The sequence below is a fragment of the Artemia sp. Qi Xiang Cuo genome, chromosome 15 (assembly GCF_049724085.1).
Source record: "Artemia sp. Qi Xiang Cuo chromosome 15, ASM4972408v1, whole genome shotgun sequence".
In the NCBI taxonomy this organism is placed as follows: Eukaryota; Metazoa; Arthropoda; class Branchiopoda; order Anostraca; family Artemiidae; genus Artemia; species Artemia sp. Qi Xiang Cuo.
In genome coordinates this window covers 24076997-24091954 of record NC_142808.1, presented here as the reverse complement: position 1 = coordinate 24091954, position 14958 = coordinate 24076997, and the positions used below count along the sequence as shown (strand labels likewise).

Below are 14958 nucleotides of genomic sequence, written 5' to 3'. Positions count from 1 at the left end.
AAAAAATGGGCAAGCTCATAACTTGCAGCCCTTCTCCAGGGAACAGTGTGGGATTAAGTCATCCTCAAAGACATATTTAATAGATTTTTGACTTTGCTGAACAAAATGGCTATCTCAAAATTTGGATTGGGGGACTTCGGGATAAAAATGAGCGTGGGAGGGGGCCAAGTTGCCCTCTAATATTTTGGTCACTTAAAAAGGGCACTAGAACTTTTAATTTCCGTTCGAATGACCCCTCTCAAGATATTATAGGACTACTGGATTGATACGACCACCCCTGGAAAAAAAATAAAAAAAACACGCATCCGTGATCTTTCTTCTGGCAAAAAAAACAACAAAATTTCACATTTTTGCAGATAAGAGCTTGAAACATCTACAGTAGGGTTTTCTGTTACGGTCAATCTAATGGTTTGAATCCATTGATTGAAGATTCTATCACTTTAACGGGGTGTTTTCCCCTTTTTTCGAAAATAAGGCAATTTTTTGCAGGTATTGTATGAAAATTGTATGAAACTTATATATTTGAAATCAGCATACAAATCCAATTCTTTTGATGTATCTACAGGTATCAAATTTCGTTTTTTAGAGTTTCGGTTACTATTGAGCCTGGTCACTCCTTACTTAGAGTTCGCTACCACGAACTGTTTGACATCTAGCGCTCAAAATTATTGAAAATACTCAATTTTTTTTTATATATATAGGAAGCTTTACGGTGAGGCTTTACTTGCATAGGGTGAACTAGACTAGTTTTAGGATACCAATAAAGTCTATCATTTTTAAAATTTCAAACAGCACACATAAGAGTTATGTGTGCTGTTTCAAAGCCATTGTGTGTTTCAAACAGCACACAATGACTTTTGGTCATTGGAGTTATTTTTCTTGGGGGGGGGGAAGGGTGCAAGGGGAGCAGTTCCCCCAAAAAATTTGGAAAATATCATATTTTATTAAGTAAACCTAAAAATAATAACTGGTGCAAAACTGGTTTGTTTGTTGCCAGGTTCAGTTTTTGATAAAACGCAAAATTGGACTAGGTTAAGAGGTCCATTTTAAATTAACTTTTTATCGAATTAGCGTTGACACGGCAAAGATAACGATAGCGCTTGTTTTGTTCAAAGTTTGATAGGATAAAAATAAGTTTACAAAAACAGATACGCACCATATACTCCGGTCGCTGAGTATCCGCCGGTGAGCCTTACATAGTAAGGCTCACCGGCGGCCGGTAAAACAGTAAACTTTATCCGTTACCGCTTGAAGAAAAATGTGCTATTGAAGACTTAGGGCAGGCTTACGCTACCTTTACTTTCTCACCGTTTATTGTTCGGTATAGGCTATCAAATAATATTCCAAAATAAGTTTTCAGACAGCTTAAGAACACGTTTAGGCTTATGTTTTTCGGGGAGGCCCCTTGGAAACCACCATTTCCCCTGAATTGTATCACATATCCCCTCTTGCCCCCCAATTAAAAGGATGAAATTACGCCGATACCTTTACATGATAACACATTTAAACACAATAACAACACAACACAAAACACAATAAATTGAATCAACCATCTTAGCCCTTCGAAATGTAGCATCAGTTTCTTTGGACGTTAGAAACTACAAAGTACGTGAGGGCTCAGCCCTAAAATAACATGGGCTCTGCTTTGCCCTTAATTAGAAACAACTTAACCATACAATGTGTATGAAATTGTAGAGTTTGTCTATTTTTTAGCTGTCATTAAAAATATATTCCCAAAGATAAAGTTACAGACTGTATAACGTGAGTTGTAGCTCAAAAACATTCAAATAAAAATAAAGGGGAGAGAGCATATACCCATCTCTAGATTTAGAGAAATACCTCGGGGTACTGTTTATGTACCCCGAGGTTATGCGACAAGTGTGTCGCTTTTATTTTTCTGAACGAAAATACTGTACAAAAGAAAGAAAATCCGTCAGAGTTAGTTTTGGAATTTCTATACTTTTTTCAAGGAGTAAGAATTGTTTCCACTTTCAACATTTTCGGGGCAACATAACTGAAAAATACTGTTTTGGGGTACTTTTCATTGGAAAATTCCTTTTTCTTATATTTTCACTAAAATAAATGAAGAAAACGACAAATTTGCCCATACGTCCGCCTTAAATTTGCTCAAATAAACCCAAGGCTAAAAATATTAGGCTGGTCTTCCCTTGATGCTCTATTGTAGACCAATTAACCAGCACGAATGCAATTCAGACTTGCTCGATTTTTGAAATTTTCTGAAATGTAACTTGGAACTCATAAGAATGTTCTTTAAAATATGCAATAAATTCAAAAATTTGCTCAAATAAACCCAAGGCTAAAAATATTAGGCTGGTCTTCCCTTGATGCTCTATTGTAGACCAATTAACCAGCACGAATGCAATTCAGACTTGCTCGATTTTTGAAATTTTCTGAAATGTAACTTGGAACTCATAAGAAAGTTCTTTAAAATATGCAATAAATTCAAGAAAATTGAATATTTTATTGTGTGACCTGGTGTAATTATAATAAAAAAAATATTTAATTCTACCAAAATTTGGTTGAAGCATGGTTCTTCAATCAACATTTATCAATAGCATAACAGTGGCGTAATTCGTCAAGATTCTGGGGGGGGGGGCAAAGTCAGTGGCAATTTCCGCAAATCAAGCGAAAATGACAGTAAATCCTGAAAATGAGCCATTTGGTGCCATAAAAGTACTTTATAGTACTATAAAGGTACATATATACTAAAGAAAAATGATTTGTTTCTGTTGATGCTTAAATTATGCAGGTCTATCTTAATTTGACAAGATTTTTGAAGAAAATAAATTTCAGCTGGGGGCAAACTCGGGTCTGGGAGGGGGATTTCCCCCCTGTCCTATATAGAATTACTTCCTGTAACATAAGACAATCTTTTTGTGCTGCATGAACTTCAATATGTAGCTATGGATTTTTTTTAAGTGAGGCATTAGTAACAATTTTCTCTTCATCATTCTAACCGCTTCTTTTGTTCGTTGGATCAGAAGTTATTCGTCAACAAATACTTTTCGTCACAAAGCGAAAACCAAATTATTAGCTATCATTATTACGAAACCTATTCTATTAATTTATAATTGTAAATCCCTTTCTGTATTTAAGTCTTTGATTTCATGATTAAATATATCAAAATAGACTCGAAAATCTCTCAGTTCTTACTTAGTCATTTTAGAGTCTTATATTAAGCTCTCCCGGAGCCTCCAGATTATTTTCCGAGTACAGAATGATAGATTACAATATTCCTTCATGCTATTGGCTCATTTTATAGAAAAGGTCCCGATTTTGCGTAACCATTCGCTCTTAAATTTTGTGACGTAATACAGATTGTTGGACTGATGCGCGTATGGAAACCTGGATTCTTTCTCATGGAAGCCGAAACTCTTGTTTTAGACTTCCAAGTGCTTAGTACACATCTGGATTGAGTGTTAAATAATAGGCATGCCAACTGAGGGATTACTTATACAATTTTGAAGTCATTACCTGAGACCCGTAAGGCATTTATGGCCGATTAGCGAAGGCCCTATCTCTTGTGTCGATAATTCGCATAAGATATATTGCTTAGTTTGTAAATACATTTTTGACATTTTATTATGAGTTCGTATCAGTTTGTGGGTCCATTCCCATCGCGAGAAATGAACATGTCAACCGAGTATTATAATACAGCAGCAGTTGCAAGTTCAAACTTTCAGCCGTGTTTCAGTGGATATACACAATTTTCAACACCGTACCCAGAACAGCAAGTTGATTTTTCCTCTTTGCAACAAGTTTCCAATTATCAACCTTCGGGGCTTCGCAGTGGATTAGACGACATTATACAGGCAACTTCTGACTTAGAACAGCTTGATAAACCAAAACCCAGTACCCTACCGCTACAAAGTGTAAGCAGCTGCAAATATGCAGCTGAAACATCAGCAATCCGTGATCCTCACACAAGACCAAGTGACAGCAAGACAGATAAGAACAAACTTGGAAAAGCTGGAGAAAATAAATTGGAACCTAGCCAGCAGTCAAGTAGCAAACAAAGTCCTAGCACGGAAAGTTCCGGGAAATCAATAAGTACTAAAACTTCCCCTTCAAAAGAAGGAGAGACCCAGGATGAAAAAGATAAGGAGAAAAGCTCTGTTCCTATTTTCCCCTGGATGAAAAGAGTACATCTTGGAACTAGTAAGTGATCAATCCTTGCTTGTTTTTACTTTTTAATCTGTATGATTTTTACATCAAATTGGTATTTTCCTTGGTACCTAAGTGAAAGCAGCCTAATTCGAATAAGAAGTATAGGTTTATATAAGCTTTTGTTCTTATGATATTTTATCTTCTAAGTGGAACAATCAAGATTCTATATAATCAGTATTGAAGTAGATTTGATATAGTTTGTTGTTAAGTATATGACAATGTTGGTCAAGCTATTATATATATATATATATATATATATATATATATATATATATATATATATATATATATATATATATATATACATACATACATACATATATATATATATATATATATATATATATATATATATATATATATATATATATATATATATATATATATATATATATATATATATATATATATATATATATATATATATATATATATATATATATATATATATATATATATATATATATATATATATATATATATATATATATATATATATATATATATATATATATATATATATATATATATATATATATATATATATATATAGATTAATATACATTAGCAGCTTGCCCAACATATTCATGTTTTTAACAACAAATTATATCAAATGTAGGCTACTTCAATGCGGTTTATATAGTATCAGAAGGAGAAAAATAAAAAAGTGAAGCAAAATTATTAAGGGCTTTATAAAATTCAATAGGTGGATTTTTCCAGTTTAATTCAATCAAAAGGATTAAATTTTCGAAAGAAATGAGCTTATTTTTAAATAAAAATTATACTTGTAATGTGAAATCAAATTTTGCTAATGAATGCAACCAAGGGCGGATCCAGGATTTTTTAGGGGGGGGGGAATAGGCTGATCCGATAACCTTGCGTTACGAGCAAGTTTAATTAACGCAACCTTGCGTTAATTAAGTAAATTACAATACTTTAGACTACGTTATGGGGGCACACGCGCCCCTGCCCCCTGGATCCGCCACTGAATGCAACTAGGTAGCAGGTTCCACTGCTACCTAGGGAATAAAATCTAAAAATAGAAAACTGAGGAATTGCCATTTGTATTCTTGTAAAAAAAGCTTCTAGTTGTGCTTGCCGACCCCCCCCCCCCCTTCCCCCCCACTAAGAAATTCTGTATAAAAAGGCCTCGACACAGCCTAGGCCACGACTTGTTCATTATAAAATGTGATAGACCTTTTTAGATTTAGCTTGTCTACGTGGGGTCTAATTTTTTAAACCCGTAAAGAAAAATGAAAATAATTGAAATATAAGAAACTAACTATCGAGAAACTCACAAGATTTGTTTGTCTTCTGATTTTTGCATTAGATTTTGATTTTATATTTGATCGAATTTTCTTCTGCTTTCCACATATAGCCAACCTTATTTCTCGAATCTCGTGAATGTGCTTGTAGTCACGAAGATAGGTTGGACCTCGATAAGGCATCTAATTCAAAAAGTCTCAAAATCAAATTCAGACTCTCTTTTCCGTATTAAAAAGCATTCGATACTGAAGAATTATAAGACTTTATAGGTTTTCCCTATCAAATTACATCAAAATACCGTAAGCCTTACACTTTTCATCAACCAGCCAATTGCATCGCGCGAAGACTTTATTCACTGGAAAAAATGGTATTGATTGCAAAGAGTGAGATCAAAACTTTCAAAAAGAAAAAAAATTACCAGGTATAAGATACTGCCACCTGTTTAAACCCTTGCAGTAATTGCCACAAAGGGATTTGCCGTTTAAAGTTCTGGTTGCATTGGCGTTGTTCATGACTATTTCCCTTTATTTGAAAATTCTATCAGAACCTTAAAAAAATGACGGGTAATTGACCGACGGGACATCTTAGTTTGTGGCCCAATCTTTCCAAGGAGTTTTTCACCCTCTAACTTCACACATAGGCCTTTCAATTTCCTGGGAGTTTGAACTGATTTCCTAAGACCTAACTGAATTGTCATTTAGTTAACTTTGATAATATAAAGGTAATTAAATTGCTAAGACCACTTCATTATTATCAAACAATTCGTTGTAACGAACTATGATTAAGGAACGACTCAGTGAAATAGTAACCGAAACTCTACATTAAGGAGATTTTGATAAAAATAGATGCATCCAAGAATTGACTGTTTTTATGCTGATTCCAAATATATAAAATTCGTTAAGTTTAATGTTACCCATCAAAGGCTACAAGCCTCAGAAAATTTGCCTGATTTTAAAAAAGGTGAAATATCCCACACAATCAAGGAATCTTACTGAAAATTGCACCATCAGATTCAGCGTATCAAAGAATCTATTGTAGAGTTTCCAAGCCCCATTTCTTAAAAATGTAGAATTTTTCCCAGAAGAAAGATCATGGATGCGTGTTTATTTGATTTTTTTTCGTTATCCCCCAGGGATTATGGTATTGAACCAATGGTACTAAAGCGTCGATCGAAGGCTCAATGGAACGAAAATTGGAAGTTCTAGTGGACTTTTTAAGTGACTAAGAAGATTGAGGTGCAACTCGATCCCCTTCCTCGGCCATTTTTCTCCAAGGTCATCTGATCAAAATTTTTAGAAAAACATTTTGTTCAGCATAGTTGAAAAATCAAATAACTATGCCCCTAAGGATGATATGACCTGCTACAGGCCCTGGGGAAAGGGGCACAAGTAATGAAATTTGCTCATTGTTTACAAATCATATTTGTTATTGCGAAGTATACAGACATTTATTTGGGAGGGGGGGTGATTCTCTGCGAGCGTATTTTCCACGGGGAGAATTTTATGTGGGAGGAACGTTCTTTTTGGAGGGGGGATGCCTCTGGGGAAATTTTACGTGAGATATTCCTATTTGACATCCTTTTTATTGGTCTTACTTTTTCTCTGGGGACTCAGTTTAATAAGTGTAAATGCTCCTGGGGAATTGTCCGGGGAAAATTTTCAGAGGGGTTGGAATCACCTGGAGGATTTTTCTGTGGGAGGTATTTTCCACGGGAGAAATTCTCCATGGGGGAATTTTCCGCTGGGGAAAATCTCCATGGGGGAACTTTGCATGAGAGAAGCTTTCTATTGAGAGGAAGAAATTTCCGGAAGGATGGGGATATTTCCTGCACGATTTGAAAAAAAAAGAAATTAAATAATAACAAAGTCTTTTTCCCAATAAAAGTAGACAAAGGAGAATTTTCCAGGCAGGATTTTCCGCAGGAAATTTCCCTGAGATAATTTTCAGCGAGGATGGAATTGTCTGTGGTTATTTTCTGGAGGACTTTACGTGAGAGGAACTTTTTATGGAGGATTTTTTCGTTGATGGAATATTTTTATGGCGGGGGGAGGTGGATTTCTTGGAATAATTTTAAAAACGATCAGAAATTAAATGAAAGAAAAACAGGTTTTGTTTACTGAAAGTAAGGAGTAACATAAAAACTTAAAACAAACAGAAGTTATTCCGCTTGTAAAGGGGGGGCGGCTACCCACTCCTCAATACCTCGCTCTTTACGCTAAAGTTTGGCTTTTTGCCCCGAGTTCTTAAAGAACGACTCCTGAAACAAAATGGTTAAAATTATTTTTAAAAAACCTCAGTGTGAAAACCAAGGGGTTGAGGAAGGGGCAACCCCCCGCAGACGGAATTATTTCTGTTCGTTTTAGGTTTTAATATTGCTCCTTACTCTCGGTTGAAAAAAAAATAGATTTTTCTTTATTTAATTAGACCAAGAATGTGTCTGCCAGATATATTTGAGTGAAAGAGAGTTGTAAACCCCTTTGTAATTGAGGAATAAAAACGAACTTCCACAAAAACGAAATTTGCAAAGAAAATGATTGAGCCATATTAAATTTAAGACCACCAAAAATAAAGTACTTACTACTATAAACTTAAAAGAACCAGAAATTACTGTCATAAAATAAATTAAACCCAAAACGAGAAGAAATAATGACAGCACATTCTGAGACAGATAAATAGATAATAGATAAATCGTAAAAAGAGAAAAATGAAAATGAACACTGATTTCAAACCTAAACCGCACAGAAAGTACTACAAACAAAATCTTGGCTACTCCCCCTTCCCCTAATCGTAAGCCTTCTAAACTTTACTGCGTCATTTGCGTTTTATTTAAAACTATAAGTATTTTGAGCAATGTGTTTTATTTCTAAAGACATCGACGGAAAATAAAAAATAAATCACTATAATAATAAAGATAACAGGGAAGAACTAATGAAAATAAACTGAATATTTAAAACGATAATAATTCCCGGATATCTCAGGAATTCGACATTCAAGATTTTATTTGAAAGTAATTTTTTTCACGTTCCAATTATAAAAGAAATTAAATATATTTTTTTTTTCAGTAAAGCACAGCTGACATCCAAAGCCTTAGATGGGTTACGGTAAGGGGGCGGTAAGATGGGTTAGGGTAGTAGTCAACCTCCTTTTTTTGCAAATTCTGTTCGTTTAAAATTTAACTTGACTGTTTATTTTAAGTTTTTGCTCGTATTAAGGCTTTATCTATTCATCTATATCAGTATCTTTTGTCCTTATGCTTGATAAGGTTTTGATTAGTTTCTGTTTGTTTTGGGTTTCATTTGATATTTGATGGTAATTCCTGGTTGTTCTTAGATTGAATAATTATGTGACTTTATTTCTGCTCGTGTTCAGTTTTAATTTAAGTTTAAGTTAAGTTTTCTTTACTTTTGTTGAAAAACTTCATATTTTGTAAACTTTAAAAAATTGGTATCTGTTTGTTTTTTTATTGCTAATGTTTTATCATTGATCAATATTATGAATATTTCTCAGAGGTTTTTGACTTAATAATTAAGATATTGGATTCTTACATAAATTCATAAGTTGCATATGGTGATCTGAGTGTTGTCTTTGATTTTATTCAGTATAATTGTTACGATTATAATTTAACAGGAATTTCTAGATAATAAATCGAAAAAATCCACCTGGGAGAATGTTCAGAAGATTACATATGAATGAAAATGGAATAAAAGAGTAAATATAAATCAAAGGCATAACTCAGCTCTCTTTAATTCTGACTCTCTAAACTATTTTAATTGTTGCTTTGATGTGAGTGTTTGCTTGATTTGGTGTGGAATGGATATTATTCTTACAGCCTGGATGCACAAAATATCTTTTGGTTAAGTTCGACACCCCTCTCAACATTCCTTGAAAATCCAAAATCAATGCACTGGACCTTCTTGAGATATTTCATATGCGCCCTATGAACAACCGGGAATGCACATAAAGTATTTTGATCTATTTAAACATCCCCCTAAACATTCTTTGACAGTTTCAACTTAATACCCTAACAGTTCCTAAGATATTGCACACACACTATTTTGACAACCTAAATGCACATAGAATCTTTTGACTAGTTCAGCCTCACACTCAAAATTCTTTGAAAGTTTTAACTTTCAAGTTGCAGTTACACTTACAAGTAGTCCCACGATACAAGCAGTCCCTTTTGGCGTCGAAAGTAGCCGGAGTCATAAGTAGTTGGAATCACAAGCAGTCGCAAGTAGTTGTAAGTAGTAAAAATTGCAAGTTGTCGTAGTGTCAATCTCAGGTAGTTGCAGTCACAATCACAAGTTTTGACAATCGTAGCCACAAATAGTCACATTTTCAAGCAGTCGCAGTCGCACTCGTAAGTAGTTGCAGTCGCAAGCAGTTGTTTCGCAAGTAGTCACATCCTAATCATAGTTGCATTCGCAAGTTGTCTCGGCCACGAGTATTCACAATAGAAGTCACAAATAGTCAGAGTTTTAAGCAGTCGTAGTCGCAATAATTCGTAATCGCTTTCACTGTCACAAGTAGTCACAGTCGCAATCGCAAGAAGTCGCAGTCGAAAGTAGCTGCAGTCACAAGTAGTTTTAGTAATAAGCAGTCGCAGTTTCGCGTATTCGCAGTTGCAATTCGTCGTAGCTCCAGCTGCTAGCTCTTGCAGCCACAAGCAGTCAAACTCGAAGTTGCAACTAGCCACAAGTATTCACTTTCGCAAGTAGTCGCATTCGCAGTCACAAGTAGTAACAGTCGCAATTACAAGCAGTCGCAGTTACAAGTAGTAACAGTCGCAAGTAGCCATTCCTGAGATATTACTAACACACCCTTTTGACAACCAGTGTGCATATAGTGTCTTTTGATTTTTCTCATCATCCTCCTCAACATTCCCTGAAAGTTCCACCTTAATACCCTTGGACTTTTCGGAGGCACTGAGGATCAAATAGTCCCCCTTTCCCAATTATAAATCCAGTATATAAACAATGGGGAAAATCGCATAGTTTATAACCCATGCTTCGGGGCTGAGGGGTGTCAAAGGGGGGCTTCTAAAAATCGTAAAGGGGGCTGTTTGCTCTCTCATCACTTTACAACATCCCCCTCAACATGCCCTGAAAGTTTCAACTTACTACCATCAGCCGGTTCTGAGCCCTTGTGACTACTAGCATTCACATAGTATGTGTTGATTATGTTTAAAGGACACCCTAGACGGTCAATCATTTTGATCAAAAGCTTCCGTCAGTCAATTTATTAAAGCATGATTGACCGCCTAGGAACCTGTTTGACGCTTGATTCAAGCGTTGATGGTGATTGATATGAAGTTTGACTGACTCAATCGGTCCCTAGACGGTCAATCATGCTTTAATCAATTGATTGACGGAAGCTTTTGATCAAAATGATTGACCGTCTAGGATGTCCTTAACACCCTCCTCATCATTTTCTGAAAGTATCCCCTTAATATTCTAAGTACATCTGAAACCCTAGATTAAACAAGCCTCCCTTTCCCAATATTAAATCTTATATCTAAACCATGGGCAACTTACACATTTTAGCCTACAGCCCTTGCCCCAGGACCAGTTGTTTGGCCTTTAGACTATTTTGAACCTAACGGCTATCTCAAAATTTTTGTCGGAGGTTTTTATTGGATGGGCATCTAAAAGGGTTGGGAGTGGGTCTGGTTACCCCCCCACCATCAAAATTCTTCACTTAAAAATAGCATACAGAGCTTCCAATTTACAGTCAAAACGGCACCATCTGAAGTTTTTACGACCATGCCCTTCCATACGAAGTGGCTCTAGAAAAAAAAATGAATAAAAGCCTTACGGCTCTACGACCGACAACACTTGAGCCCTGCCTCTGAAATCCTGCATTTGCTGAAAGCCCTTTCTTTCAATTTTACCTTTTTTTGTATCTACCTTCATTCAGTTAGCCAGGGATATCTTCTGGAAGGTACAAGATTTTGGCAAGGTATGAAAACAAAAATAAAGGCAGAAAACAAACAAGTTTTCTGAAAAAAAGATGTTATACATAGATGGTTTTTGTAGAACTTAGGTCGCAAATCCTTTTCCTCCCTAATGCCTGTCTACGCAAAAGTCGCTCAACTGTACAATTAAGTCAATCCAGGGACGTACGCAGGGGGGGGGGCCTCCGGGCCCACCCCCCCGAAATCTCACGATTTTTTTCATTTTCCCATAATTTTCTGATTTTTCTCACAGAATAATGGGTTTGAAGGATTTGGCCCCCCCCCCGAAACAAATTCCTGCGTACGTGCCTGAGTCAATCTGTTGACGATATCAATCAATAACAAATATTCCCTCTAATTAATAGAAACTAATACCCTAGAAACACATTCGTGGTAACGAACTGTGAGAAAAAGATGACTCGGCTCAATAGTAACCGAAACTCTGTAAAAAGAAACTTCGATAACAATTAATACATCAATAGGGTTAGCTTTTTATGCTGATTCTAAATGGATAAAATTCATCAAGGCTGATGTTACCTACGCATAGCTACGAGCCTGATAAAATTTGCCTGAATTTTGAAAAAGGGGTTAAGACCCACAAGCGATCCCAATGAAAACATAACTGAAAGATTTAGCATGCCAGAAACCTTTCTATAAAGGTTTCCAGCTCTTTCTACAAAATGTGGATTTTTTTTTTGCCAGAAGAAAAAAAACCCGGATGTATGTTTATTCTTTTGTTTAGGAGTAATAGTATCGAACCCATGGCTTTAGAATATTAGGAGAGGGCCCATTTGGACTGAAATTACAAGTTTCAGAGCCCTTTTTAAGTAGCCATAAAAAGTACAGGGCAAATAGTCCCCCTCCCACACCCGTTTTTCCCCATAGATGATTGGATGTCTCCATTGACATTTCATGTATATTTGAAATAGCCATTTGATCCAACATATTTGATCCAATATATTTGAGATAGCCATTTGATCCAACATGGTTGAACGGTTAAATAACTATGCCCCAATGGTTAAATTGACCTCTCACAGCACCCAAGGAAAAGGGCTGTAAGTTATGGCAATTGCCTATTGGTTGCATATAGTATTTGTGGTACTGTTCTAAAATGCGGGAAACACGCGTCGAGAAAAGCAAAGCTCAGATAGCCATTGCCCGGTAATTGCCTATCTGACGCTATATAACAAGGGGTTTCTCACTCCAAGACTGTATTTAAACTTTAGTTTTTTTGGGGTTTAGGGGGAAAAAGTACCTAGGTTAGGTAAGGTTACGTATTTAATATATGCTAAGCTTTACCCAAACCTCCCACCCCTAATGTTCAAATATATAGCTGAAATTTGTTTCTAAACTACTATATTTTTATCCTATTTTGTTTTATTTCATTAGCATTATCCAAACATCACCTATCGCGTGTTTCCCGGATTTTTAGAGCATTACCGTCTTTGTTATTGGGAAATATACAGAAATCTTTACGGGGGGATTTTCTGCGGGGAGGGGGATTTTCCACGGTGAAAAATTTCCATTGGGAGGAAAGTGTCCAGGGGGAATTTTCCAGAGAAAATTTTACACCGGGAAATTTTCCAGAATGCATTTGCAGAATTTTTTTAATCTATTTTATTTCTTTCTTTGGCTGCTCAATCTTAAAAGGGGTTAGAATATCCTTGGGAAATTGTCCGGGGCAAATCTTTAATAGAGAGGTAATTGTCTGGAGGTTTTGTTCTATAGGGGGAGTGGGTCTGAGATGGCAGCTTTCCACGGTGGGGATTTTCATTGGGAGATCTGGGGATTTCCGGCATGATTTGATTAAAAAAACTAAATTCTTTCAAATGAAAGACAAGCGGGGAGAATTTTCACGGAGGAGGGAATTGTCCGTGGGAATTTTCCTTGAGGGGAAAATTTTACACAGGAGGAATTTTTCGTTGCAAGTTTTCCTTGGGAGAAACTTTCATGGGGGGATTCCAGGGTGAAGGTTACCGCTGAGGGGAGAGATGGATTTCCCAGCATCATTGGAAAATCGATCAGAAACTAAACAAAAAACAAGTTTTTCCAACCGAAAGTAAGATGCAACATAACAACTTAAAACGAACAGGAATTACTCTGTATATGAGGTGGGCAGCTTCCTCTTCAATCCCTCGCTCTTTACGCTAATGTTTGAATTTTTTTTCGAATTCTTCGAAAACGATTCCTAAAGCACAAGGGCGGGTTATTTGTATAAAAAAAAACTTTTTAGAGCGCTAAAAAACTTGTGAAACACAAGGAGAATTTAATTTGAGCTTTAAGACTTTAGCTTAAAGAGCGAGAGTTGAGGAAAGGGGCACTTCCCCTCATATACGGAATACTTTCTAATTGTATTAAGGCTTAATGTTGCTCCTTACTTTCAACTAAAAAAACTTGCTTCTTTATTTAATTAACTAGAAAATACTTATTTAAAGCGTGTTTAAAATCTCTTCGTTTCGAAAAATTTACAACATTCGTAGTAATTTTACAAATTTTTGGTTTTCTGATTGTTTTTCACTATTTTTTTTATTTTCCTGTATCAGGTATTAATCAGGAGTCCCTGAGGCTATTATACTTTCTTAAAAAAAAAAAAACGAAGCATTATCTCTCGCAATATTATAAATAAAATATTAGGCTATTAAAAATTGTAATTCTTAAATCTTGCCCCATTCCCCAGTCCTTGTGAACATATATTTTTACGCTTTTTATGCATGTACTTGCTTTGGTTTCTATGGGCTGTATCCTGTTATTATTGCCTCTACCCACACCAAATGAAACGGAACTATATTAATAAGGTTTCTAATTTCTAAGGAAATGGGATTTCGGTGACCAAAGTCTGTTGCTTAGAAAATCACAAGGGTTTTTATGGACTCTTGGATTCAAATAGGTTGTTTTGAAAAGTAATTTTGCGTATAAACATTTTTCTTTCTAAAGTAGTTGACCTTCAAGCTTTTTTGAGAAACAACATCCTTTAAAACATTAAATTAAAAAAATATTCAATTATCAAAGTATTCTGCAGGACAATGTGCCGTAATGTTAGTGCACAATAAATAGGTTTTTTTTTTATAGCTAGTATTTTAGCTTTTAGTATTATTTCAGATTAACTAGTCATTTTAGCTAGAGTCACTGAAACACTTTATTCCATTTGTTGCTTTCCACAAATTCCTAAAAAGTAAGTAGGCGGCGTATCTTCAATTATGATGAAAAGTTGTTATAATAGTCTTATTCATTTTCGCATTTATTATCAAAAAAAGTGTAAGGTTCGTCCTTTCGTATGGGGGTTTCGTATGTAAGGTTCGTCCTTTTGTACACTTTTTTTATTATCAAAAAAAGTGTAAGATTCGTCCTTTCGTATGAAGGTTTCGCATATAAGGTTCGTCATTTCGTACACTTTTTTTTATTATAAAAAAAAGTGTACGATTCGTCCTTTCGTATGGGGGTTTCGTATGTAAGGTTCGTCCTTTCGTACATTTTTTTATTATCAAAAAAAGTGTAAGGTTCGTCCTTCCGTATGGGGGTTTCGTATGTAAGGTTCGTCCTTTCGTACACTT

General features: G+C 35.4%; 1 protein-coding gene across 1 annotated transcript in view; it reads left to right on the top strand.

Moving 5' to 3' along the window:
• The first annotated feature begins 3423 nt into the window (after window positions 1-3423).
• Window positions 3424-14958, top strand: part of LOC148943472 (uncharacterized) — a 38001-nt gene continuing 26466 nt past the window's right edge. The window contains exon 1 of the mRNA XM_089101866.1: window positions 3424-4179. Within this exon, the coding sequence (XP_088957992.1) occupies window positions 3606-4179 (574 nt within the window). The 5' untranslated portion in view covers window positions 3424-3605. The remainder of the gene's footprint in view (window positions 4180-14958) is intronic.